This window comes from Rhipicephalus microplus, chromosome 1 (genome assembly GCF_043290135.1).
Source record: "Rhipicephalus microplus isolate Deutch F79 chromosome 1, USDA_Rmic, whole genome shotgun sequence".
Taxonomy (NCBI): Eukaryota; Metazoa; Arthropoda; class Arachnida; order Ixodida; family Ixodidae; genus Rhipicephalus; species Rhipicephalus microplus.
The window spans coordinates 28,083,170-28,111,153 of NC_134700.1; the positions used below are offsets into that span (position 1 = coordinate 28,083,170).

Sequence of the window (27,984 nt, forward strand, 5' to 3'; positions counted from 1 at the left end):
AAATATTTCACTAACATTTATTTGTAAAATAACTGCTACAAAATAGAATTCTGATCCCCTTTTTAGTAGTTGCATAATTTAGCTGGAAGACAGCATCATCCAACGTCCTGACGACTTGACAACAGGGTGAGTCCACAGTGTACTGGACCTGCACGTGATGAGGAAAACAGATGAAAAAAGAACAGATAAATCAAAGAGTATAAAAAAATGGCACCTGAAACTTTCAACTTGCCCACCACAGCAGTGAAAAGACTCCTGCTGTCATATGTATTTTCTGCCTGTTGGTCCACGGGCACAAGTGCTAGTCTTATTTATTAATAGAAGCGCTTAGTATCACTTCATTGCAAGACTTTTCTCAATCCGCCACACGAGAACGCGCTCTGTAGCGGTCAGGCGCCGCCTAGAGACTTGTGGCAGTGTGACGTTAATGTGGGCAATATATACAGAGACTTTGGGTGCTTAATTTGTAGCAAAGTCATTGTGAGCAAATTTCATAAATGAATTCATATAATGTTTGAATGTAATATAACACCAAAATGCTGAGGCTATAGAACATTACAAACTCAGCCTGCCTACATTAACAATTTCAGTGCCACAGGCATGCAAGAACTGCTTGCATAATCACGAATCAACTAAACCATTTTGATATATTGACAGGTTTTAAAAAATGACTATTTTTGAAAATTTGATATTCATACTTTTTTCCTAAAGGGCAAGTTACTGTTGCTGAAAAGAAAGAAAAAAGCAAATCATATACAATATTTGATACTTTTTTTTGCAGTTTACAGCTGCACATCGTAAAAGGCTGCATGCATGAGTGTTTGTTGTGTGCCATTCATGGTATTATTTCCGAAATCCTTATTCAGTTGACATTTAGCAATCAGCCTATGAATTTTGTTCAGTTTTTTTTTATTTTTCATTCCTGGCATTAGATATGAATATATTTTAGTTCAGAAAAATTTTCTCAATGAAGGAAAGTTTTTCTACTTTTGGCAAAAAAGAAACGAAACAAAGCAAGAACTAGTCCTAGAACTTTTATAGAAGAGACAGGTTTGACGTGATGAGAAGTCAATAAAGAAGGAATGCCACAGAAAGGATTGCCTCAACAAAGGAATTTGGTTCGTCGGGGTAACATACATTTGGCAATGTTTTTATGTACTTCTAGTTAACGCTCCACCACTTACAACAAGGAAGAAAAATAAGATGGTGCATGCAGAAAGTTAACTCATTACATAACGTGAAAATTTGACCTAGAACAAGAGAAGGAACAAAGACGAGTGCTCACTTCCAATAAGATTTATCTTGAAGAGCAAACATATATACTCTTGAAATGCAAAAAACAGACAAATCATTCAAAAAGCCCACAACTGCCATGCATGAAAACCTTACATCCTCAGGAAAGACAATTCGTTTTGAAAAATCCTTAGAGAGAGAGTGAGAGAAAGTGCTGATGCAGTTCAGCTCTAGTCTACAAATTATTTTTGCCACGACAATTTCTCTTGAAGGTTTTTTTTCCAATGATAATGGTGTCACACAAAAGTGGTTTGGAGCCACACCTGCTGCAGTGCAAGGCCAAGAAACGATTGCGACCATTCTTGAGGTTACAAGCGTGTTCATTGCAGCATGTGTGGCGGCAAAATGCTTTTGCACGACACCATTATCGCTGAAAAAAACAACAACAAATAAAATGACAACAGATATTATCGAGGCAAAAAGGATTTGTAGACTAGAGCTGAACTGCATCAGCACTCTGTCTCGGGCTTTGTCAAAACGAATTGTCTTTCTTGAAAATGCAAGATATTTGCGCATGGCAGTAGTGGGCGTCTTGAATGATATGCCCGATTTTCACGTTTCAGGAGTATATATGTGTTTGCTCTTCAAGATAAATCTACTTAGAAGTGAGCACTCGTGTTTGTTCCTTCTCTTGTCCTGGGTCAAATTTTTGGCTGTGTGATCAGTTATGCATTACTAACATGCCTAACTTCATACTTTCGATCCCTGAAGTCAGTCCTTAAAGGTCCACTCACCAGGTCCCATAACAAATTTTAGTTAGACTGTGGAAGTTGTTGTGTGTCCGATGGAGAGCATCATACCACAAAAAGTTTTTCATTCGGTTTATTACGAGCTGAGAGAACAGTTTCTTTTTTTTTTAATAGCAGGAAACAAGGATGAAAGGAGGCAAGCTAAAAACCCTTGCCACTTCCCCGTGTAGCCTTCACAAGCCAAATTTCTTTCCTACCCTCTCCAGCATCCAACCAAGAGGTCACGTGCACATGATGTGCTCAAACAAGCCCAACCCTCGAGCGGGGGAGCGGTGTTGTTTTGTTGACCAGCATTATTTTGTGTCTACTGCCTGTTTCTGCAAGATTGTTTGGAAACGCTGGCTTTGATGCGGTTGAAAAGATGAGCATAATGAGTGCTCGAACGCACAGGACCATTAATTTCTTTTTCAGAACAGGCGTCTTCTTGATGCAGTAACCCCGGAGACACGAACGCATGCGAAACGCCGGCACATTAGCTCCGCGTCTCGTTGTAATTCACGGGGAAAAAATGAAAAAGACAAACACATTCTCCTAGTGTGTCTCAATATGTATCCCAAGTTTTATTAATCTCTTCAAGCTACAAATTGCATTACCTACGCATGTCACGTTAAAAGAATTTCCACCATCTCACGTGCCACTCTTGGCAGCGTCAAAGCACAGTCGTCTACATGAAGGACCAACGTCACTGCACTGCTGTGTATGTAGGGCAATTCATACGTGCACCACATCATACCCTTCTTTTCTGGGCGCGCGCCCCAAAAAGAAAGGGGGAGAAGCATTCGTCTTGAAATTTGACCTATTTCCGCGGCGCATAGAGTTGCAATGTTTGGCAGACGTGACTATTAACTCCCAATGTAGGCATTGCACTTCTCAGCTCAAAATCCTCAAACCCGGTGAGCGGCCCTTTAAAGAAAAGCAAAAATTAGAGTAGGAGACATGAAGAATGGTGAGAAATTTTGCGATACGTCTACGCGAAAATGAAATGCTATTATTAATTAAGAGAACATATCTTTTCCTTGGCAACCAGCAAACATGATTTAGAACACACGAATACTTTTTTGTTCAAGTTAGCTGCTAAAGAGCCGAGACAAGCTCCGTGAAATCCCCTTGAACAACCTGCACAAGTAATGTCCAATACTACCGCACTATATAGCGGTTGCCGGCAGACACAATGTAACTTAAATACTATCTCTTGGCTGTACGCGAGCAGACATAGAGTTTATGAGGGGAAAGTCTTCGATCATACCATTCTGTATGAATTGCACCAAATGTTTGCGTAGCATAGCTTGGTTAAGGTTCAAAATTTTTGGTTTTCTGCCTGACGCTTTATAACACATGTTAGCAATTGCAAACAAGCCACAGTCAAGTGTGTTGCACTGGTTTTGTGCCTTCATTGTTTGAATGGTTAATGTTGGCGATTGTAATTTTAGAATATGACAGAGTTGCCTGACAGCGTCAGGAGGGGTATCTTGATCAATTGAATCATTTATGAAGACTTTGTTTTTGTCGGCACCAACATTTGTTACTGTAAGCCAATGATTGTGGTTCTGAACATGCAAGATTTGAACGAAAGGGCCTTTTATTTGAGTGAATTGTAAACATTGACCCAGTAAGACATCTTGAAAGCCGACACAGGTAGGATATTTTTTCTGAATTAAATACCGTGCGACAATGTTTACGCTATCTGATATGGAGGTGCCCTGTACCAGAACATTTAAATCTGCATCTGAAAAAGAATACCGTTTGTAGACATTTAGCACGTCTACTTTAACCGTCGCAAGGCGTACCTTTTTTACTTGATTTGGGAAAAATTTCCGCTTGACAGCTCTCACTTTTTTTGGCCGCCCCCTTCTTGCTTTAACTAAAGATACCATAAGTTTTGTACTGTTAGAATGCCCAAGAAAACTTGTGGCAGTAGTTTGTGCTAACTGAGCTGGTGCAGCCTTTATGGCTGCTGAAGTTTGGTTACGAGGAAATGTGGTTAAATTTCTGAAGAAAGCCTTGCAGGACGAAAGTTTTTCCATGAACTCCTTCTCACCACAATTAGATAATACGTTCAGTTTCAGTTTAGTTTCAGTTTATTCATTCATTCAAAATACACAATTCGTAGAATGTAGTATGCAGACGAGGGTCCCAAAGTCAAGCGACTGCAGTGGGACCCTCGGTTAACAATAACAATAAAATTAATAATTATAACAGCACGTAAAATACGCAATACAAGTGAAAACTAAAACAGTGAACTTACATAAAATAACATCAAGTAAACAAAAAAGGCAGTCAGAATGCGACACAAGAACAATGGTAATAAGTTATACAAGTAAAACATAATCACGCCATAAAGCAATAACCTAAATTTGCAAAGACTTACCGATTTCATGCCCGGATACATAAGAATCGTTAAGTAATCATCGTTGTCAACCTAGTTATGCAAGGTGAAGTTCTTAAGTTCACGTTTGAATGCATGAAAAGATGATGATGATTTTAGTGTATAGGGCAGGTTATTCCACAATTTAATGACCGCGAAGGCGGATGTCATTTTGCCATAATTGGTACATTTAGGTAAAAGGAAGTTGTGACTGTGGGAAAATCTAGTGCTATTGGTGTTAGTGAGTAAACTAGCCTCGATTAAATCAAACACAAGCTGTGTGTTAAGTTGTTTATATAGCAATATGATTAAGTGAAAATTAAATAAGCCAGACACAGTAAGAATACAGTTAGCCTGAAGGAGTGGGGTAGCATTAGAATAAAATGAACTGTTGGTAATAATGCGAATGGCCTGATTCTGAATGTGCAGTACATACGAAATATGAGTGTTATATGTATTTCCTCATGATGTAATGCCATAGGTGATGTGACTATGTATGAAGGCAAAGTATAAAGACAATAAGGCTTCAAGTGAAAAAAAAAAAAGGACGAGATTTGATGAGTGATCTTATACCAAATGCTGTTTTTTGTTTGACGTAAAGAATATGATTGGTGAACTTTAAATGAGGGTCTAATTTTACGACCAGAAAACACACACAGTTAGACGCAGGAATGAAATGATTGTCAATGAACACTTGTGGAATGAAAGGTAGCATTTTTTGTGATGTTTTACAAACCATGAACTGAGTTTTGAGCGGGCTTAAAATTAAGTTGTTTAAGCGACACCATTCAACGACATTAGTCAGTTCTTTGTTCAACATATTGATCAGAGTAGGTAATGATTTATGCGACATAGAAATGGTCGTATCATCAGCGTAAAGAATAACTTTGGAATCTTCAAGGCAGTCAGGCAAATCATTAATATAGATACAAAACAGTAAGGTTCCAAGAATAGAATCCTGTGGGACCCCTTGATTAATTATTTTAACATTAGAATTAATGCCCCCAATGCAGACTGATTGTTCACGATCAAGAAGGTAGTTTTTTATGAAGGTCAAAGATGAGCCAGTGATACCCAAGGACTCTAATTTGCTAAATAAATTATTATGACTAATGGTATCAAAGGCTTTCGTGAAATCAAGAAATACAGACCCTGTGAAATTACCGTTGTCGATGGACGTTTTCAAGAAATCGGTTAATGATAGCAATGCTAAATTCGTAGAACTACCAGCCCGGAAACCGAATTGACAAGGCTTTAGCAGCTTAAATTTATTGAGGTACTTGTTAATACGTTTCAGAAATAATTTTTCAATAAGTTTGCTGATGGAAGACAAAATAGAAATAGGGCGGTAGTTACGGACATCTGTCGTATCACCTTTTTGTACTGGGATTAACTTGGCTTTTTTCTTGGCTTTTTGTGTACTGGGATTAACTTGGCTTTTTTCAGTGAGCTTGGAAATATACCATGTTTAAAAATGACATTAATTATATTGCTTAAGACTTCTGAGATGTCTGGAGCAGCAAGTTTTGAATGACACGCCGATACATTGTCTAGTCCAGCACTACAGTTTTTTAGACTCAGGATTGTAGAATAGACTTCGTCAATGGTAACAGGAAATAGAAAGAATGAATGGATACAGCGGGTAAGGGTGTACGAGGATACTTTGGGCCTACCATTCTATATTTCATAAAAGTAATCCCTAAAAGACTCGGCTATGTCAGAGGACTCAGTAGAGATTTGCTGTTTATACCTAATTTTATCAATTACATTACTAACCTGAGGCCTGTTTAAAAAGTCATTAAAAAGTTTCCATTTTTTCTTTGGGTCATTTCTTGCTTTACAGAATTCTTTTTCATAATAAAGTCGTTTTGATTGTTTCAGCAGTTTATTCAACATCTTACTATATTTTTTATACCTAAGTTTCAAATTCACAGTAAATGGCTGCTTTTGGTTTTCCTGTAGAGATTATCTTTTTTCCGCATACTAGTTAACAAGCCTTGAGTTAACCAGGGATTACGTTGAAACCTATATATTTTCTTGCATTTACCAGTTTTAGTGTTTGCATGCACAGCTTTAAGAAATAGTGAGCAGAAGTTGCCTAGTGCTTCTTCAGGATTTTCTAGGGTGCTAATGGAAGACCACTCAGAGCCTTGAATTGCCTTGATAAAGTTTTCCTGATCGAAGGTTGATGTGAAATGGCACGTGTTAAGGCGAGGTAGATTACGGCAAAAGTTACAAAGGCAGGATGATGATCAGTGATGCACACATCAATGACTCCTGCGCTAGGGGTTGGCGAAAAATTGCTTAATACGTGGTCAATGAGCGTGCTAGTTCCAGTGGGTGAAAATCGAGTAGGAAATGAAATTAAGGATTCAAGCCCGAAGCCAAGAAAACAATCACTATATGCTATGGTGCTGTTGTTATCTGTATTCATTAGGTTAATGTTGATATCACCAACCAAAACAACTTGCTTATTTTCTGCGGTGATAATGTCGAGTACAGCAGCTAAATTATGTAGAAAATGCGGAAAAGACGAAGATGGAGAACGGTAAATGCATGCAATGATCACTTTATTTATATTAACAGAGGAGGGCAAGGCAGCCTCGATCCATACAGATTCACAGTACGGAATATTCAAAGATAGGTCAGTCCTGCGCTTGTACTTTATCTCAGGCGATATAAATATGGCCGAGCCGCCATAGCGACCCGAATCGCGGTGACAATATTCAGAGTTAAACGATTGAAATCCGTACAGATTGCCATCACAAGATCCTAGCCATGTTTCAGTAACACATAAAAATGAAAAGGAATGACAGAGTAAGTCAGTGAATCCAATAATGTTATCGTAGTTTTTTGGCAAACTCCGCGCATTGATGTGCAGCAATGAACAAGTAGAATTAGCAAGGAGGGATTTAGTTTACTCAAAAGGAAGCAACAACATGATGATACACAACGAAAGCTATGAGGTCGGAAAAGCTAACCGAATTTGTCAACATCACGTGAATAAGTTGAGATCAGATTCCGTATTAATCCAAAATACCCTGCTGTCTTCTGTCTTGCGGGCCTTGATATGACAATTCTCTGTCCAGAGGAACCGCCATTTCTTTTCCTTCTTTAGAACAAGCGCTTTACTAAACAGCTTTTTATTGGCAATGATAAGATGTTCATTGACAAAGACTGTATTGTCATTACTTCCGGATAGTCCTAACTGGGAAGCACGCAGTCGCGCTTTACGCGCTTTGCGAAGGAACTCATTTTTCTTCTCGCGTGAACAAAAGCGTGCGATGATGCACTTGTCAGCTGTTTTACTGGCGACGCAATGAACTGCATCATTATGTGTCGATGAAATAGGACATTCAATCACTTGTCCGATGGTTTTCAAAAGAACAGCGCAGTCCTCGTCTTGTGTACATGGAACACCTTTGATTTCAATGTTATTGAGCCTACTGTATTGCTCCATATCTGCAATCTTTTTGGTTAACTCGTCATTTTCTGCCCTCAGTGCTTTGTTTGACTGCACCAGCTCATCTACAGATTTGCGCACTGAATCATATTGGTCACTGATGAAACGTACACTATCGGCAAGTGCAGAAAGATTGCCTAGTCCCTGATCTTCTAAATTTTTCGATAGTTTAGACACAAGATCATCAACAAGATTGTCAAGTTTAGCATGAAGCAGGGACTCAAGGTGCTCGATTTTCTTAGCAAGTTCGGTGTTAGAAGGCATGGTGTGCAAGCAAAACCAGAAGGCAACACTTATGAGCAGCAGCCGCATGTGAGTAGGCAACACGAGCGGGGGTAATAGTACAAGAACCAACCTGTAGCGGAGAGAACAGATTCTTAGTAGACGTCCGAATCCTACGGCAGCTGCTCCAAACTGGTTCGGGTGCGCTGGGGACTTCCTTATATAACCTCTGATGAGGCCAGCGTAGGCGCAGGGGTGACCATGCGCCGTAGCGCTCCACGTGCGAATGACAGGTCGCTAAAGGTCGTACAAGACGATGATACCGAGTCGATGTCGATCTTATCTTCTAGTAGCCACGTAGCGCAGGCGCCGAGAGACACTTCTGGTAGCCACGCAGCATTGGCGCAGTCAGGCACAGGGGAGGCACAGGACGTTAGCCACGGTTTTTGACATTTCGCAAAGACTCCTATACCCATAAGTATACTTTTCTTGTGCAGTGTCAAGCTTCACACAGGGTGGTGATTGAATGCTGCTTGTTACCACTGGTGTGGCACTAGTGGTTGTGCAGCTGCCACTCAGGAAATGATCCTTGCACCACCTGTCCGGTATGCAAGCCTTGTCGAAAAGATCTTGCTTGGTAAAGTCATGCACTGCTAAAATATGTGCACAAGGCAGAGTGTACTGGTTATAAAAAGCACATGTGCAAGAAGTCAAGCACAATGAAACACTGTATTGTGATCTTGGTGAAACTGCAACATAAGAATTAGCAGTGGAAGTGACTTGAGAACTTACATTTTTAAACTTCTCATACTGCTCTAGTACTTTACTTGTAGCCTCAAAAGTGCAATTACGGGACAATTCTAGCTGAAATGGGTTGTTGAAATCATTTATGTTTAGGTTCAGCTTCATTTCTTTAAGCTTAGAGAACTGTAGAGATAAAGAATCATTATCAATGTAACCTACCAATGCTTCTATTGCTTGAACCAAATGCATGCTTGAAGAGAGATAATTTTTAATCTTTTGATTGTGGCACTCAATGCGATTATTAGTATTATTACCAAATCTAGGAAGGGCTTGCCGATATGCATGTACCCACATTTCCTTACACAAGTGCCACTTATGTATATACAGTAGTAAGAAATGAAATCTGTGCAAGTCATAGCTTGGAGGTCAACAAGCTTATCGAAGTAGTCTTGCTCAGTGGGGGAATAAACTAAGCTTTTTAAGAGAGGAAGCAACTGATCACGTTGCTGTCTAGCTTTTTCATTCACCTTTTGCTGGAAACAATGCAACACAACACACGTACACAAAAGTATGTTAGAATTAAGAAGAATACTGGTTAAAATGCACAGTTCATTGAGAACTTTATCAATCATCACTACTTTGCAAGCAGACACAACAAATGGGTTGAAATCTACAAACTTTGTGAACATGGGCTCAACAATTTCAGTCTTCTCATTTCGTAAGAAGGCATAACACACAGGTCTCCCATGACCACGACCATATTGAACTAATATAGAGTAAAGAATATAACCCTGAATATTCATTTTATACGTTTCATCAATAAATAGAATCTCTGGATACTTTTCCGAAATTTCACGCCTGTGCGTTGTTTGAGGAAATATGAATTGCAGGTTATTATTTTGATTCATTTCATAGTGAATAACCCAGTTTGGATTATTTTTTAGCAAAGTCTCTACCTTCTCTAAAACCAGTTCACCATGAGCCTGCTCATTGCAGATACGAATAGAAAATCGTCGCTTGTAATTATTAATGTCCTTTGTAGTTAACTTCTTACCAGTTTTCTGCTCGACCAAGTTTTTAAAATCCTTTGCGCCAATATTACATTTAGCTAAGTCAAAGAATTCTTCTTTTTCTCCATAACTCAGGAGCCTCTTCTGAAGATACAAATCATAATACTCTGTGAGATGGTTATGCTTAGCTTGTAGTTTAGTTATCTTGTAGTGCAGAGTAGGCAATTTACATAGGCTTACCGATACTGTCATTTCACGGCCAGTACCATTGTAAGCTTGCTTTGGTCGCTTTCCCATCTTCCTGGGCTTTATTGTGTGAACGTGAATGCAGCTATATTTAATCCTAATATACTCGAAGTCCTTATCTTCTGATGTGAATGGACTTTTATTACTCTTATTTATCATGACTACATGCCTGCCCTGCCTGCACCACTCATCAAAGCTTTGCTTAAAAGAAGGAAAGTTATCAAATGTTGCATTTAAATAAACTTTGCTACCCCCCCCATGTAGTCTATTTACTGGGTTATTGAGGACAATTGGGTTGGCACCGGTGTTTACACAAATAGCTTGGGCACCAGGGCTGGCAGGGCTGCTTCTGGATGTCAAATCAGCCTCAGAAAACTTGTACTGCACAGCTGTAGTGCACCCAGCTTCCATAGGGTCACCAGCCTCTGTGCCTGGATCGCGCTCAATTCGCATCCAATCCCGAGTCAGTGCTGGTAGATGGCTTTTGCAGACAGAAACCTCGTTCCCAGCGTCATTCGTGACAGATTCACAGTGAGTTGCGGAACTAACTGAGCAGTCTTTCAACTGCTTGCTAGGAACATGCAGCACCTTTTTAAAACTATCACAAATGACGTGCGAGACACTGGCTATCCTTCAGGCTTTCTACCACAGACATGGGAAGAAGCAGACTGAATCTGTTTCTGGCTCAACACTGCTGTCATAGGTGAAGTGGACCTGATGGACTTGGCAGATGTCACAGCCAGAACTTTGCCTTCACTGTCTGCACACAGTTTAGAGCTCTGTTCTTGCTTGTGCAGTGCCGCAGCCTTCCGCCGGCTCTTCTTTGACTGCACCAGTTTTCACTCACTATCGCCACACTGGCCGACAGCCTGTGGCACAGCTGCTTTTCCAGCACTGGCCTCCTCTTCCCCCACAGAAGAGCGCACAATAAGAGCACTCTCATGCTCCTGTGAGGCTCTCCTCATTTTCCTGTAACAAGTGGTACTTGCACCTCGACTAGGGATCATTGGCTGAACAGGCCTCTCCTCAGTGTTTCCCTTGCATGGTGCCATGGAAAATGGGAGAAGGCAGGCTGTCCCAGGTCCACCAAGCCTTGCTTCCCTTGCAGCGCAAGCGGACACCGCCAAGGAGCGTAAAGCCAATACCATGAATGGTACTGGCCAGTTGGTCAGTGTCGTGTCTCTGCATCAGAGCACTGCTGGTTTTCCAGACAGGAGCTGGTGCAGCGAAAGGTCCACCTACTGCTGGAGAATATTGAACTGCATGCATACCAAGTGCAGGAAAATCGACTTCCAAGTTGTTGGCAAAGTGCTCCTGCTGAGCCCACCCTTTCCATGGAGATGCCTTGGACTCCTTGTAGGACTGTTGGATACGTCTCCTCTCTAGATGGGTGGACAAGGCACAGGCCTCCTAGTGCAGGAAGTCTGCCAGCACCTTGTTGCCAAGCCGGCTGGGGTGGACACCATCCCTGATCAGGAATCCAGGCCAGCTGTCCAGAAAACTATCCAGGATAGTGAAGCCCCTCTCCAGGCAAAGCTGTGCGAGTGCGGCATTCGCGTTGCTGTAGTGGCCATTCAACTGACAAACATCAGACAACTGTTCTTCCCCTTCGCGGTACCGATTCTGCCCCCGAGGAAGAATGGCAGAAAAAGCTACATGCAATGTGGGATTGTTTTCGATGATTCCCTGAGCGAGCTGGCGATATTTGTCCATGCACATGTTGACACTGTCAACAGTGTTTTTCGTGCCAATATGTACAATGACAACATCAAAACTGGCCAGCTTGTCAGCAATCATTGAGAGCAAGTGCTCAATCCTTATTCCTCTGTGTGCGGCAACGCTAACAGACAAGCCACGGCGCGATGGGAAATACTGGTCCACGTATGTCACCATCGAATCGCCAGCCACTAACACACGCGTCATGTTGCGCACACTTTCAATTCGGAATTATACCATGAAAAAAAAGAGAAAGTAAATATTTAATCTAAAACACGGCTGTCAATTATGCAAATGCACTACGCCACAGATACGAAGCACGTTAACACGGATGACCAAAGAAAGGGCCGCGTATAGATACTGCTAAATCAGCCTATAGGCGAAAAATCACAAAAATGCGTATTGGGATGGATATAAACAACGTTTGTAAATATAAAATATAAGTGAAAATGAGCGGTTGAGCTTAGATGAAGATGATGTTCGAGGCTTGCGAATATGCATGTAGCAGAACAAGGCCAGTGGATAGCTCGCAGAAGCAGCAACCAGCCGTACTCCAGCAGCAGCGGCAAGTGAGCGTCTGCTGAGCAGCTGAGTCACGTTCCGATTCGGTAAATTCAAACAACGCGCTAAATCGAAAACGACGCATTTTGTGACAATTTTTGTGACGTCACTTCTGTGCGGCGCAGGAGCCACTTTTGTGTGGGATGGCTGCTGCGCCGCGCAGCAGTCACTGCCAATTTCATATATCCTATGTGACATCCGTGCATAATCTATCGTCGACTGCAGCCTTCCTACTTCCCATGTTAATTGCCCTTCAGACTTCTCAGTGCTGTTGCAAATGGTCAAATCATGCCTTTCACACATATTCATGATCATTTTGCCCGTTGAGTCAGTATATTCATCTATATCTTCTATATGCGCATTCATATCTCCTAGTATAATTATCTCGCACTTTCCTTCTAATTGCTCAATGTCCTTTGATATATACTCCACCGTTGCGTGGTTTTCGTCTCTGGCCTTTGCTCCCATCCACAAGTACACCAAACCAAGGAGTGTCATCTGCCCAGCTACTTTCCATCTTAAACATAAATGTTCCATACATCCACCTTTCCTTCTGAGCATGCATCTGTGCTTGACTTTTTGCCAACCCTTGTCCTAGCTAAGGTCCCTAGATAAAAAAGTTTTCAAGGTAGCGACACTCATAGTTTTTTGCGCCGTTGTCCTCACTCTCGCGCCTACTCCTCCTTTTCTCCATCATCTGCGTCTGTGATAGGTGAATTCGTTGCACGTGACGGTATTAGTGGATGGTGGTGATATTTATTATAAAGCAAAAGGTTCAGAACGAGTGCGCATGTGCATATGGTTCCAGTTGGATTCTTGCCGTGACGAAAGACGAGATCATATCCAAGACATAAGCTGTAGAAGAGGAGCGTTCCATTTGGCGCGAAGTCGCTCGGCCAAGCATGCTTCGCAGTGGATCTTGAATACGTTAAGTACTTGCCAATTTTTGAACAATGCCGGGTTGTTGTGCTGTAGGCTGCAGCAACAAAACAGAAGATGGTTTCTCGCTCCACAACATACCTCGTGGCATCCGGAATAGTGCACGCCGTGAAGTGTGGCTACAAAACATTTCACGCGAGGACTTCCGTGCAACGCCGTCGACGTGGCTTTGTGAGGTGAGTTGATTTATCGGCTTTTGTTGAAACGCTACACAATGCGCGTCTAACACGCGTCTAGTACGTGACCTTCGTTACAAATATTTGTGCGTATACATGTACGGTTTAATACATCTGAAATGACTGCACTTTCAGGAGCATTTCACGCCAGACCAGTTTGAGCCACTAGCTTTTGAGCGCGGCGTAAAGAAGCTCAGACGCGACGCTGTGCCAACGCTTTTTAAGCCTTCCCGGCAGCGAAGGCGCACGAAAGGCCTCTGCTTTCAGGTACGTCATTGCGCTGTTTGTATTACTCGTGCTGCATTATCTGAATAATCGCACTGCTCGATATCTTGTAGGAGCATTACACGTTTAGTTTTTAGGTAGACAAACAAACATAGCAACTTGAACATAGCTACTGAAAGAGATTGTCGGGCTGTGCGCGACCGATATTTGGTTCCTGCGGTGAGCACGGGATGACTACACTGAAAGGCGCAGTGGAGTAAAAATGCATCACAGCTGATCTCGCTTTCACGCGATGCTGCAAGATTGCTAGTTTGCATTGCCAGCTTACCATCCCACCCCCCCCCCCCTACCCCCACTTTATTTTTGAGTGGTAGCGCCAGCACAGGAACGTTTTGTCTTTACGTTTGAATTAAAGAACATTCTGCATTCGCAAGAAATCGATAGACTGTGAAAAAAATCAACATGTATGGAGACAGAGAAAATTCAGTTTTAACGTTATTTATGTCATCAATACGTTACAAGGAATCACTTGCAAGAGAAATAACCCGGTGTATTTCTTACGGACTCGCATGCATTAATGAGGGAAAAGTTGCATGCTTTGTGCGTTATGCATAATTTTACGATATAACTTTCTGGGGCTGCAGCAAAGGGACTCATTAAAGATGTACGCGTGTATGAAGCATACCGCATAATCAGTTGCGTTAATGTTGTCATGTGTAAGTGATACAGGGGTTAGCGACCGCATCGAAGCTTTGTGAGCCGCTGAGACCACTGCGGTGCTTGGGGCACCTGGCCCTCCGTGTTGGTTGTTTTGTGCATTGCCCGTTGGGGCCATCGAGTAATTGAGTGCTTCGGACGTCCCTTAATCGAAAACTCATTGTCTTAAGCTGAAGCCACCATTGCTGAAATGACGCATTACGGATAAGGAGTTTCGAAATGACAGCCGCTTGGCAGCAAACAGCATTTAAGGGTTGTGTGCTCCTTGCTACTGCAAACAGTTGAAAATGCAGTCATTTCTCCTCTGTGTCTCTCTTTTTGTTGGTCCGTTTATAGCGCTTCATTTCACCAAGTTAGAAATGCATTTTGGTGCACAAATAAAACACATGTACGCATATTTGCATGCAATCCACGTGGTAGCAGTTGGAGGGCATGCAACAAAATCCAATGCATTTTGTTTTCCTTTTGTGCATGTTTAAATCTTGCAGCAATATTACGTGCACTGTTGCATGAACTTCAACTGCCCTGCCTTAATTTGCACAGCTGAACATGGTCTCTGGTTTGTGCAATCGATGCGGCCTTTTCCATATTTGTAACGACAAATGTTACGTGCACACAGTAAAAAGGAATGTGTTCATTGATTGTGATTATGAGTACATGAAAGCATACGCGTAAGACTCGAAGCAATGTTGTGTCTCACGTATTCATCAGGCATCCCATCAGTGTGGCATACACGCTAGTTTTGTGTTCAGATGCCAGAGTGTAGGAACTGTATGACAATAAACATTGAAACACTAATACAATGAGTGCAGTGAATTTGCTAGGTTGGCGTATAAGCAGACTTCAAAGTTTGTTAACAAAGCGTCGACTTCTTTGGAGCGGTTTAAGTGAAAGCAGCTGCTAGAATGGTTGAATAAAACGGCATTTCAATCAATTGTATTACCCTTGTCTCGTTTGATTTTATAGTGTCTGCTCATTTATGAATGACATTTCCAGGAAATGGCATGAGCATTGACAGCAGCTCAATAGGACATGACCATTGCTACTTTCACGGATCTCATGAGAGTGATACTCAAGGTACGATTGCGGTGACATTCATGGTGTAGACGTGGAAGTAATGCTTGTAATTAACCGAGATGGCTGGCTTCTATCTTGTAGAAATGTCCCCAGAGGATACGCCCCACCTTTCATTGAAGCAGAAGTGGTTGACCAAGGTAGCCGCTGGTGTATGTTTATTGCAGGTGTATGTTTATTGCATCATGCACGTAACTTTTTTTTTTCAACAATGAACTGGTATAGAGAAGAGAAACAGATGCCCTTTATTGTGAGGATTCGATATTATGTTCGTAAATGTGTCAAATTAGTGGAAGTATCTCCTCATGTTAAAGGCGTGGAAGTAATGCAGTTTATTAACTGAAATGTCTTGATTCTGTCTTGCAGAAATGTCCCCAGAGAATCCGCCTCACCTTTCAAGTGAAGCGGAAGGGGTTGGCCTAGGTAAGGCCTAGGTACTCTGGACATTGCACAATGGAGTCCTGCATGCAACATACCAGGTAAAAACGTGTATATTAATTGCATGTGCTCTACTTTTTTTCAACAATGAACTGTTATAGATAAGTGGAATGAATGCCCTGTATCGTCAGTGTTGTATTGAATGATCGTGAATGCGTTATCTGAGTGAAAGTTTCTCCTCATGTTAGAAACATGAAAGTAATGCAGTTTACTGACTGCGTATTATAACCGTAAATGCTTCATGCAAATGGAAGTATCCCCTCGTGATACAGATGTCGAGGCAATGCAGTTTATTGACTGAAATGTCTTGCTTCTGTCTTGTAGAAATGTCTCCAGAGAATCCGCCTCACCTTCCAAGTGAAGCAGTAGTAGTTGGGCGAGGAACTCTGGACATTGTGCAATGGAGTTCTACCAGTAAGAACGTGTACGTTGATCATATACCTTCCTAGGAAGCGCAAAACTACACACAGGGACAGCAAGGAAGAAAGATACTACAGAAGCGCTTAACTGCAGCTAAGCTTTTACTTGGATAGGCAAACCTATCTAAAGGTAAAAGAACGAATACAAAACAAACAAAGAGGCCCACGTGTCATGCCAGTCATCACTCATCCATTCTTGCCAAACACGCCATCCAAAAAATGAAGTTCTTTCTGTGTAAGCGAGATAGACGGTGCGCTCACACAATGAAATTCATGCTGATTCATTTCTGCAGCTTCAACTATCAGTCTCGTTAACATATCCCTGTCACGATACAAAATGCAAGTGTTATCAAAGTATGACACGCAACAACCACAATTATTGCTGTGGATAGCCAGGTGGCCATCCGCGCATTTCCGCACCTTATTATGGCGTTCTTTTACCCGCTCGTTGATACACCTTTCAGTTTGTCCAACGCATACGACGCCACATGACAAGGGTATCCTATACACAACAGACGGTGCACACGTAACATAGTCGTTGCGATGGTTGACTTTGCAACGCTTCTTTTCTCTCGGAACAGGGCAAGTTTCACTAAACAGTTTAGACAGTTCCGTGTGCACATCATGTTGTCTATAGAATACCCTTGTCATGTGGCCGCGTATACGTTGGAGAAACTGAAAGGTGTATTAATGAGCGGGCAAAAGAACATGGTAATAAGGTGCAGAAATGCGCGGATGGCCACCTGGCTATCCACAGCAATGATTGTGGTTGCGTACCGTACTTTGATAACACTTTCATTTTGTAACGTGATAGGGATATGTTAACAAGACTGGTAGTTAACGAGATTGGTCGTTGAAGCTGCAGAAATGAAGCGGGATGAATTATATTGTGTGAGCGCACCGTTTATCTCGCTTACACAAAAAGAACTTTGTTTTTTGGACGGTGTCTTAGACATGAATGGATGAGTGATGACTGGCATGACACGTAGGCCTCTTCGTTTGTTTTGTCGTCATTCTTTTACCTTTATATATGTTCGCTTATCCAAATAAAAGCTTAGTTGCAGTTAAGCGCTTGTATAGTGTTTTTCTTCCTTGCTGTTCTTGTGTGTAGCTTTGCCCTTCCTACGAAGATGAATCTGTACCAAGTAGCCCGGTCTACTTGTTCATTACGTTGATCATAGGTGGGCATTACAAGAGAATTCTCACTCACCCAATTTTTTTCAGGCATCGCACTCACTTATGCTCACACTCACGTGTACTCGCATTCATAATACTCACTCACGTTCATACTCACATGTACTCTCACTCAAAGCTATTCGCCCACGTTCATACTCACATAATCCTACTCCAAGCTACCCACTGACGTTCATACTCACATGTATTCACCCACACGTACTCACGTTCACATCCACGTACACTCACACTTCTAGCTACTCACTCACTTTCATACTCACACGTGTACTCGCACCCATATGTTCTCACTCACATTCATACTCACATCAAGTAACACTAACGGGTAGTCACTTAGGTGTATACATCAACTCACACCCATATGTAGTACTTATGTTCATACAGAAATCAACTCTCGCTCACAGGTGCTCACTCACGTTCATACTCACATGTAATCAAACTCACAGGTGCTCACGTTCATACTCGGGTCAACTTTCTCACAGGTACTCACTCACGTTCATAGTTGATGCAACTCACACTCACAGGTACTCGCTCACGTTCATACTTGCATAAACTCAAACACACTCACATCAGCTTAAACTAATTTTGAATGAAGAAACAGCGCTAGAAGAGGACGAGACGAGAGGACACAAACACAGCGGCGTGTTTGTGTCCTCTCGTCTCGTCCTGTTATAGCGCTGTTTCTTCATTCAAGATCAGTATGTACCAAACAGCCCGATTCAAGACGCTCAAACTCAAACTCGCGTTCATACATCAGCTCACTCTCTCAGGCTTGCAGGAACTCACTCAAATTGGTTCTCACGTTTACTCGCCCTCATAGGCCCTTACTCACGGTCATATTCACGTGTACTCGCAGTTATTCGTACTCACTCACGCTGACACATTACTTTTAGCTCATTGGTACTCTTTCATGTTCATACACCTACTTGCACACACCTCTTCTCACTCGCGCTGAGATTCACGCCTGCTCACATTCATGAGTATTCACTCATACTTAAAACTCACAGTTTCAAATGACTGTGAGTGAGTGCACTCATGAGTGAGTATGCCTAGCTATGATGTTGATTGCATACACTTTGCTTTTTTTGAACAATGAACTGTTCTTGATAGTGAAATAGATGCCTTGTATTATCAGGGTTGGATTTTAAGTTCGCAGATGCTTCATGTCAGTGGAAGTATCCGCTCATGTTACAGACGTGGAAGTAATGCAGTATATTAACAGAGCTGTCTTCTATTTTGTAGAAATGTCTCCAGAGAATGTGCCTCACATTTCGAGTGAAGCCGAAGTAGTTCGCCGAGGTACACTGGACATTGTGCAAAGGAGTTCTGCGTGCAACATATCGGGTAAGAAGGCGCATGTTAATTGCGTGAACTTTGCTTTTTTTTAAACAATGAACTATTACAAGGGTCATCCCACGCCGACTGTCCAAACCGTGGCGCTCGCCAAAAATCAGTTTCCATTGAAAAATCTGAGAAAATTAAACAAATATAGACATTACTTCTACAGCATTTTTCCAAAATATTTTGAGCGGCAAATTTCTTTTGCGCACGTGACCACCATTCGAAATTCGCGAAATGGTGGGAAAGCAGGCACGAAAAAAAATTCCCTATAAGTCGACCATGTCGTGCTTTCTTTCAACACTTGCTTTTATGCATTTTTCGAGCATAGTGCTTTCAATATACGATAGTTCCTTATGATAGCTTTGAATTAATCATTTTCTGGTGCGTAGGCAAAGTTGAGTAAATTGTAGCGTTTTTGGAAACTTTTCAGCAAAAAACGATTGCCAGTAATATGCATAAATTACTTATTGAAACTCTTCATAAGACTTAATGTTTCCTCCTATTTTTGTTGTCCCTGTGCATGGCACCTACGATCTGAAATAAAATCCTAAAGTTGACAAAAACGCCACTTCAGCCCAAGCTGAGGCACCTGTAGCACCCTATAAGGTGGTCCAAGAAACAATCACCGGAAAAGCGCATACGAATGAGAATTACAACAAGTTTAATCGAAGTAATTGTTCTTTTAGTGGAGAAAACAATTTTTGAAGTTTAGTCCCACTATTGCACAATTTTACTATGGGGTAATAGAAACCAACTGAATTTGCTGCATAAAAAAAGAGTTGTGTACTCGCACTACATGGTTTTAAGTTTTTTTATTAGAACTTTATTTTGTATGTTCGTAAATGCATCATCTTAGTGGAAGTATCTACTCATGACCATGAAATTGGCTTGCGTAGTTGCACAATGAAAAAGAAAAAACACTGCAGTGATTGTGTGCATGCACAGCTGGGTCACTTGGAGTTGGTTGCTACACACATAATGGTTGTAAACAAAGAATACTGAGAAAGGTAGACCTGCTTAAACTGTATCGGCTGCTAGTACTTTATTGTAATTTCACTGTACAGCAAAGCTGACGCACTGTTGTCTTTTGAAGCAGACCTAAGTTATGCAACTTGCTCGCATTTATGATACCATGTGATGCACTTGCAGTGCTATTTAAGGAAGCGCATTCACACTGCATGTGCTTAAGTGAAGCGTCAGGTATTTTGAAGCTTCCAATTACTTGGAACTCGTAACGCTGCAGTTTATGCGCAGGGAATTTGTTTACGTTTTGTTGCGAAAATAAAATTTATTCATTCCCGTGATTGTTTTTAGCTATCACTGTCCATATGAAGCTACAGATGTATACACGCTTCACGAATTCCGTGACGGCGTAAAACTGAATGGAAGAGCTTTTTTAAAAAAATGGCTCGAAGCTTGCACTAATCTACGCAATGTTCGATACACAGCTAAGCTAATCGACGCCAGGCTTATTTATTGCTGTATAAAGACACAGCATTTGCTCTAAGGGTGCTTGAATTTCGCTGCAGCAATGCTGAAGTTTTGCTTGAACTTGGCTTGGTGGAACCCGGTATATAACTCTTTCGTGTTAAAAAAGCAATAATATGTATTATTAAGCTGCGAACTTGCTCCAGGGGTCTGAAACATGCTGACTGCAGCCAGCAGAGAACTGTCTTCGTCCCGTATTTCTTTTTTTTTTGCATTTTCTTAATAAGTGTGTTCATGAGCTACACAGACATGGCCGGCCTCAAGCATTCTTTTCGTGACGCAGTCCATTAGGCCATCACACGTTGAAACATGGTCATGGAACGAAAACTCTCCATTCAAGAATTGGCGTCGATTTCAGTCATTCTGAAGATAGGTATCATTATTTCTCGAACCCTGACTCTAAATACCCTTCGTAAATTATTTTATGTACAAGTAATCTGTTGTAATATATTTGGTTTTCTTGTAATAAGAAATGTTTATAAAAAACAACGGACGTGTGCTCAAATTTTGTGGGTGACCGTAGTATCCAGACACATATGTGATATGGGGAAACCGCTCTTTCAAAAGGCAACTATAGCTGTCATATTGTTCAAACGCACCCACCGATCCCCTCACCCACTAGTTCACACTGCGCCTGCCCTTGCAGTACTCAATGTAGTGTCTTCAGCTCGCTGGCTGAGGTGAGTTTGAGACCCCTGCTTTACACAAACGCCTTTCCTTAATATGTAGACTAAATTTGGTATTGCAACGAGATGCAATACTCTCGCCATAAATTATTTTCGTAAACAACACTCCGACGATACTCTCCAAAATTCGGAAGGATTCCCACGCGATAAAAAAAAAAAAGAGATTTTCTCCAAGAGAATCTAGCAGCAGACTGTTTTCAGTTCAACACATCTGTACTATTTTTTACATACATTTGAGATGGTAGCTGAAATGACTTGGACGGTTCACGTAGAATAACCCAGATGTCATTGTTCTTTATTTAAGTATACATCCTTTACTTGCAGGTACAGCCTCACATGCAGCTCTGTTGGCCAAAATAAGCGCTCTGGAACGACAGCCGACTGTTGCGAAGGCTAAGGCGAGGGTGAAAGAGCAGGAGCACAAGAAACTTATGCTGCACCTGTCTTCGTACATAAATGAAGACCAGTTCACCAGCTTGCATCGTTCACCAAGAGGCACAGTGTGGTCCAAGGAAACATTGACCAAAGCACTGAAGATTCGCCTATCCTGCGGCTCGAGGGGCTATGATATGGTCAAGGAGCTCGGCCAGCCATTGCCTTCCCAGCGTACACTTCAACGTCACATCGAGCACTGCAAGTTTCGTCCAGGGCTGCTGGTGGACATTATGGACTCTCTCGCTGTTAAGGTAATCGTAACGAATTTGTCCATTTTGCAACACTATGGAAGTTCCGATTTGTTTTTTGTTTGTATTTTCTGTACTTATGCTGGCATGCCTCATAATACAATCACGGTGTTCCCGAAAAATGGTTAGCACTTCATGGTTGCTTGAATGGAAGTTAGATAGCATAGAGTAGTCATTTTAGCTGCAACCCATGTAATAACAACCTAGGCCTTGCAGGACACTACAATACAATCTAAGCCATCAAACATCCATTTGACAGTTGCCTGATCATGACAGGATGCAAGAGAGTTTTCTGATAGGAAGCTTATAGTTTATAGTGTAAGGTAGTGCGAGATATTGGCCAGATAAAGTGTGTTGTTATATAAAATAACGAAAGTGTTCATTGCACGTTCTGGTTGTGGCAAGCGTACCGAATCGGTGCGCTGCACCAAAGCCACGAATCATCACTGATTGACTGAACATGCATATTCCTGACGACGCTTTTGCGCATTGCAAGCTCTCAGTGGCATCTTTCGACGGCTCGTGTGTTTCTGTCATGATAAACAGTTATTTCATTACATTGGTCGACCTCATTCAAATGGATGCTTGGTTGGGAAGTGCTTCTATAGAGGTGACCTTAACGTTAACGGAATGATTACCTTTGACTGTGGGGCTGTTTACGTTATGGCACCTTATTGCAGCCTACTTGTGCGACGTAATGTACTTAAACACTAACACTTCTTTCATTTCCTGCCTAACCTTTCATGTTAGTTATTCGTATCTTCCAATCATGCGCAGGTCAACTGCATGATAGAGTACGAGCGACATGCGTGCCTCATGATGGATGAGATGCAGATCACCCCAGGCCTCATATATGATCCTTCGGCTGACGCAGTACTGGGCAGACCTACGATTCCCTTGGCAGATGGCAGCCCCCCTGCAGACACCTTGGCTACCCATGGCCCCGTATTTATGCTGGGTGGTGTTACTACCAGATGGAAGCAGGTCATTGGGTACCATTTGACTGGAAATTGTTTTCATGCACTCACTGTCAAGCAAGAACTCTTGAAAATGATAAGAGCATGTGAAGACATTGGCCTTAAAATAGATGCTGTTGTTTCAGATATGGGTGGTGGCAATCAGGCTCTATGGAGGTTATTTCTTGTCAGAGTCGGCAAGCACAGTCGGCCAAATTGCAGTGCTACACATCCCTGCGATTCGAATCGGAAGCTATGGTTTATAGCAGATGCCCCTCGCCTGTTGAAAAATCTGCGCAATCACCTCACCAGGGGCCAAACATTGTATCTTCCAGATGACATTGTTGTAAAAGCTGGTCGCTCCACAAATGCGGTTCTCATTGAACCAATAAAAAAACTCATTGAAATTGACAGTAAAGGAAACTTGAAATTGGCTCCGCACCTAAAACAAACTTGTGTTGACCCTGGTCATTACGAAAAAATGAAGGTGGGCCCTGCTTACAGTCTTTTCAATGTGGATACTGGGGCTGCACTGTGCATCCTTGTTGCTTGCTAGAGAAGTCCGCGCTTGCCACTGCTTGATTTATTGAAACTGTGGCCAAGTGGTTCTGCATCATGATATCACGAACAACCAAACTTGCCTTGAGTAAAGTTATTGAGACAGAGAGGCAGGCAAGTAATGGCTTTCTCAAAAATTTCGTTGTACTTTTTGAAGGGCTCTCTATCGGCACCGTCAAAAATGCCCCATGGAAGCCTGTGTAGACAGAGGCTATTCTCAGTACGCTCTCTGTACTTGAGCTGCAGGAGTATTTCCTATCATTTTGCAAATTCCGCTTTCAGTTCCTTAGCAGATTTTGTCAAGATGCACTGGAAAATTTCTTCTCTACTCTTAGAGCTAAGCATCCGATTCCCAGGTTATATGAATTTAAGTGCGTGTTGCGTTCCGCAACGTTAGCACAATTTCTACACGCTAGTGCTGATGGCAGCTACACTAAGGACGATGGCTTTTTACTTGCTGGTTTGAGCTCAGACAATGAAGACAGCACCAGAGAAACAGTTTTAACTCCTGCCGACATTCATGACATGAATATGTTAGAGCACGAGTCATTTTTGTACTTCGCAGGGTATGTTGTTCACAGTGCTAAGAAGTTAGTAAAAAACTGTGATGCTTGTGTAAGTGCCATGACAGGGAACAAAGATGTTCCACGACTCACACAGCTGAAATCATACAAAGAAAAGTTGACGTTGTGTGTAGCTTCTGAAGCAGTTGTAGAAGTTCTAAAGGTAGCGGAGTCTCACTTTAAAAAAAATAAAGAGCAGCATATCCATAATCATGTTCCTGTATCAGTCATCACAATTGCTGTTAATAGTGCGATATCGTGTAATACCCTGTTTCCACACTGTCATAATGTATTGGAGGCTATTCTTTCCGTGTTCTTCTACGCAAGGATGCACATACAAGTAAGGAAAGAGACATTTGGCTCGAAGCGTGCAAATCGACAATAAATGTGGAAGTAAAAGTGTAGGAATGAGAGCTGCTGTGGCCAACTTTCCTTAAAGAATAGCAGTGTAGAAAGCGCCCTTGCAGCCAATGTGGCGTGCGTGCCAGGAGAGCTCCTTGGAGAACGCATTTTTATTCTATCTAGCTGCCTGCGCATTTTCAATAGCCTTGTCAAAATCTTTCCATCTTGCACGTCGTGCGTGCTTGAGAAACTGAAGTACCAAGAGCCATACTGTCAGAGTTCCTTAATGCTGCCATTGTCAACTTGTTGACAACATCCTGATTAGATTTACATTCGTTAAAAAATTTTGTGCTGCCTAGGTTCACAGCACTACCCCACGTGTACCATGCCATTCAAGTAAGCGCAAGTATAAGGACCAAAGCACAACCTGTTTTGGTATGTGATTGCTGTATTTTTCATCGTTTTAGAACATGCTTCCGGCACGGGACAACTCTTAAGGTATCCTTCTGTAGTTTACAATGTAACATGACAGCAAGTCACATAGATGAGCGGGATAGAAATAACCTGTACCTTTCCATCTTCTGCCATGGATGCAGTCATGTACAATACGAAAATTTTTCGTGCAATGTTTTCATGTACTCATTGCATCCCCTTCAAAACACGCATATACACACAATGCCCAATTTACCCTCCTATAAGCTCCCACGACAAATGAACGAGACACCTTAGGAGCATCTCTTTACACCAGGTAATGTTTCATTTCATTTACACCATGAAGGCATTACCATCACTTGTGCAAATTGTAAGTACAAAGTGACTATTGAATACTTGTTCAAACAGTCTAGTTACTCCTCCAAGCAATGATGAACATGCCTGTCTCTTATCTGTTATGTAACGTACGACCAAGGTTTTGCGGTAATGTGTGGATATATAAACTGTACTGCTACGTTTATGCCACAAGGCACTTGTATAGCTAGTGGAAACGGTAGCTAACTGTTACAATGCAACTTCCCGTCACTTTGGAAGTATCAGTTTTTTTCCAAACGTCACTTGACCATACTGTCCTCTAGGCATACGCACGACATGGCAACAACTTATCTGCAGTTTACATACACCGTTGAAGTGTTCCTGCCATGCAAACATTCGTGTATAAGTTTGTGGAAATTGTTACTCCAGTGTTTTACTAGACATCTCAAATCACACAGGTCATTTTTGCAAGCATTATTGAATGCGCCTTTCACTAGTACGTCATGTGACATCACAAACTGTATTGTGACACCTCTGTGGATGTAGTGTGCATTGTTTAACTTTCATGATCCCATGCGGACATTTGTATGGAAGTCTGCGAGAATGGTCAGTGCAATGCTCTACTGTGTCATCACCTGTATATTTGAAAATACATATTATTGATCCGAAAGTTACCGTACTCAGTGAATCTTGCTGTAATACACCTCATGTATATGCCAACAAGCTGCAGTGGAAATCAGTTTGCATGTTTACCTTTGTTCATGCCACTAAGGCATTTGTGTCTGTATAAATTGTCAGTACAGTATGTTGCTAGGCCATTCATTGTATGTTTCAAAGCACGCATGTTCATGTTGAAAAAAATGTAACGGTGAGTCTTCCTCTGGTACTTGTTGTTCAGGCAATGGTCAAGCAATGTTCTGCATTGAATGTCACATGCTGCAATTTTCTTCATAGTTTTATTGTTTACTGACAAATGAAGTGTCTTGGTGTGGTTTGCGTGTCTTTGCAACAGCCCAGGACATGCTTGTTTATTCATAGGTGCCTGCTATGAAAATGTTGCCAGAGATTGTAACGAAGTAACAAGAATAAATGTTTGTGGTCAACATTGTGCCTCCTTGTTTCTTTTAACATTCCAGTGTCCCGATTTACATAGGATGTTGAAATAGTGCCGTTGTACATAGCTCAGTAAATCTATTGATGCATCAGCGCCCTATTTTTGTCCTTTGCAGAACGAACGCCCCTTCCAGCGTTCTTGTGTTGACGCTTCTTGCGTCCTCTCAATTGAGCGTGCACTTCCACGTTTAATAATTTCATAACCGCTCATTCTATATTTGTGTATGTGTATCAGTTATCATCCCTACCAGTTACATGTGTCGCCTAAGGTTCCTATTTAAGCAACTTTGTTTTATCTGGGCGCCTTAGCCGTACCCATCTGCAGTTTTTTTTCTCACAATTTCCACCAGAATAGCAGCATTCGACACTTCGTCTGTCATCTTTAGCTCTCTGATAACGTTACAGTAACATTTATTACTTTATTGTTCTTCGGGGGCTGCTCAAATACTTGTCAAGCTTTTGGTTTGCTTTGAAATTAGCCCCACATGTTACCACAGCTACATTGTACTTTGAATATCATGGGAACCAGCTGAACACTGCACAACTGCTTAAAGTATAAACCAAAAAAGTGGACATATACATTTGTGGAAAAAGGTTTAGCTATGGGGCTGTCTCTAAGATTATATTCACTAAATGGTAATAAGTGCTCAAGAAATTACACTGGAATGCTAAATATTATTGTTCCACTGCGGGCCGGACAGCAAGATCTAAGGTCCCTAGCTAAAACAAGGAACCTTGGCAAGATCCTTCCATCGCTTTCTAAGGGGTGGCATAGGGTGGGGGTGCATGCTGGAGGTGAGGTGGGGCGAAGTGCTGGTCGGTGCTTCTGACTGAAATGACAGCCCGTACTGGCTCGGGTGCACTTTGTAAAGTATTCGGCTGTGCGGGAATGTAGCCACTCTGTCGAACGAGTTCACAATGACGGTTACAAACGGCACAATCACGTGCACAACAGAGAAGCGCTCGTGGTGCGCCAGCATTTGGTTAACATGCGGGAAGACCAGTGCTACAGCGAGTTTGCTGGAAAGGCCACGCTCACTATCGCGCTTTTCTAATGCCCATCGTTCAGTATTCCAGCACATTTCTGCTACTTGCCGCTGATGGTGGGGCGACGACATCGTCGCAAAAAGTTCATCACTTCGGGACAGTGAATGCGGCGATGAGTCACAAAGGGTACAACGTGCGTGTCTGTTGGCGTCACTCACAAACATCTCTGTACGCGCATGCTGTAGTGCCGGGACGCCCCACTCGTAGAACCCTAACTTGTCGTTAAGTTGCGTGCACCCGCATTGCGGTGCCGCAGTCTCTTTCATAGTCACCCAGCTAATATAACATGCACCACGATTACCTGGCATCCTGATTGCGAAAGTGGACGTATTTTTTCAGAAAAAAGTTGTAATCGCAGTGCTGCTAGTCGAGCGTTCGTTCCAGACTGGCCGCGGTTTTTCCCTGTGTGCTCACAAGCGGCTGTGATCACTCGTCACAACGTCACAACAAAGTGCTGCCCTGTGGTAAGTCAGGGTCACAGGATCCAGCAAGAAGAACGTTAACTGTGCCACATCACATGCACGAGCAAAACACATTCGGAGAACTGACGAACTGCGACGTACGATGCGAGACGCCATGGCTAATGGTGTGAAATATAGAACTTGCAAAACGTTGCCAGTTGGGTAACACACATCACGCTTCTTCTTATGTTGTACCGCTTATTTTCAACTAAGTAACCTTTTATCCTAGGTCTCGTTTACTTCTCATTTGGTATAATTATTTCTATCCGCCATAGTAACTGAACACAAGCGTTCGCTTTTTTATGCACGCTTTGACCCTTCTGGGGTGCGCTTCAGGCAAATAAGCGTGGAGGAAAAGGGAGGGTGTCGCTACCTGCCAAACTTTTTTATCTAGGGTTCCTTCCTCTGTGATCTACGGTAGCTCGCCTGTCGCGCCATCTGCATCACAAAC

General features: G+C 42.1%; 2 protein-coding genes and 1 long non-coding RNA gene across 8 annotated transcripts; 2 read left to right on the forward strand and 1 right to left on the reverse strand.

Annotated features, from left to right (window-relative positions):
• LOC142809852 (uncharacterized) lies at positions 1–27,984 on the reverse strand. Its single transcript, XR_012894662.1, has 2 exons — positions 27,374–27,984; positions 1–11,628 (listed from the first exon to the last, which is right to left on the reverse strand). It is a non-coding gene; the product is annotated as an uncharacterized LOC142809852 (long non-coding RNA).
• LOC142809265 (THAP domain-containing protein 1-like) lies at positions 13,088–21,523 on the forward strand. 6 transcript variants are annotated; one of them, XM_075891452.1, is made up of 6 exons: positions 13,088–13,484; positions 13,620–13,751; positions 15,867–15,979; positions 16,263–16,362; positions 18,791–18,892; positions 21,388–21,523. In XM_075891452.1, exons 1-3 carry the CDS (start codon positions 13,323–13,325, stop codon positions 15,921–15,923), a joined length of 351 nt encoding a protein of 116 aa, XP_075747567.1. In that variant the 5' UTR covers positions 13,088–13,322; the 3' UTR covers positions 15,924–15,979; positions 16,263–16,362; positions 18,791–18,892; positions 21,388–21,523. The 6 variants fall into 6 exon arrangements, with proteins under 6 accessions (XP_075747567.1, XP_075747565.1, XP_075747571.1 ...); XM_075891450.1 differs by having other exon boundaries at positions 16,263–16,352; XM_075891456.1 differs by lacking the exon at positions 16,263–16,362 and adding an exon at positions 15,423–15,503 and having other exon boundaries at positions 13,094–13,484.
• On the forward strand, positions 18,793–24,662 carry LOC142770505 (uncharacterized). Its single transcript, XM_075872683.1, has 4 exons — positions 18,793–18,892; positions 21,388–21,749; positions 22,524–22,691; positions 24,633–24,662. The coding sequence occupies exons 1-4, from the start codon at positions 18,793–18,795 to the stop codon at positions 24,660–24,662; spliced, it is 660 nt and encodes a 219-aa protein (XP_075728798.1).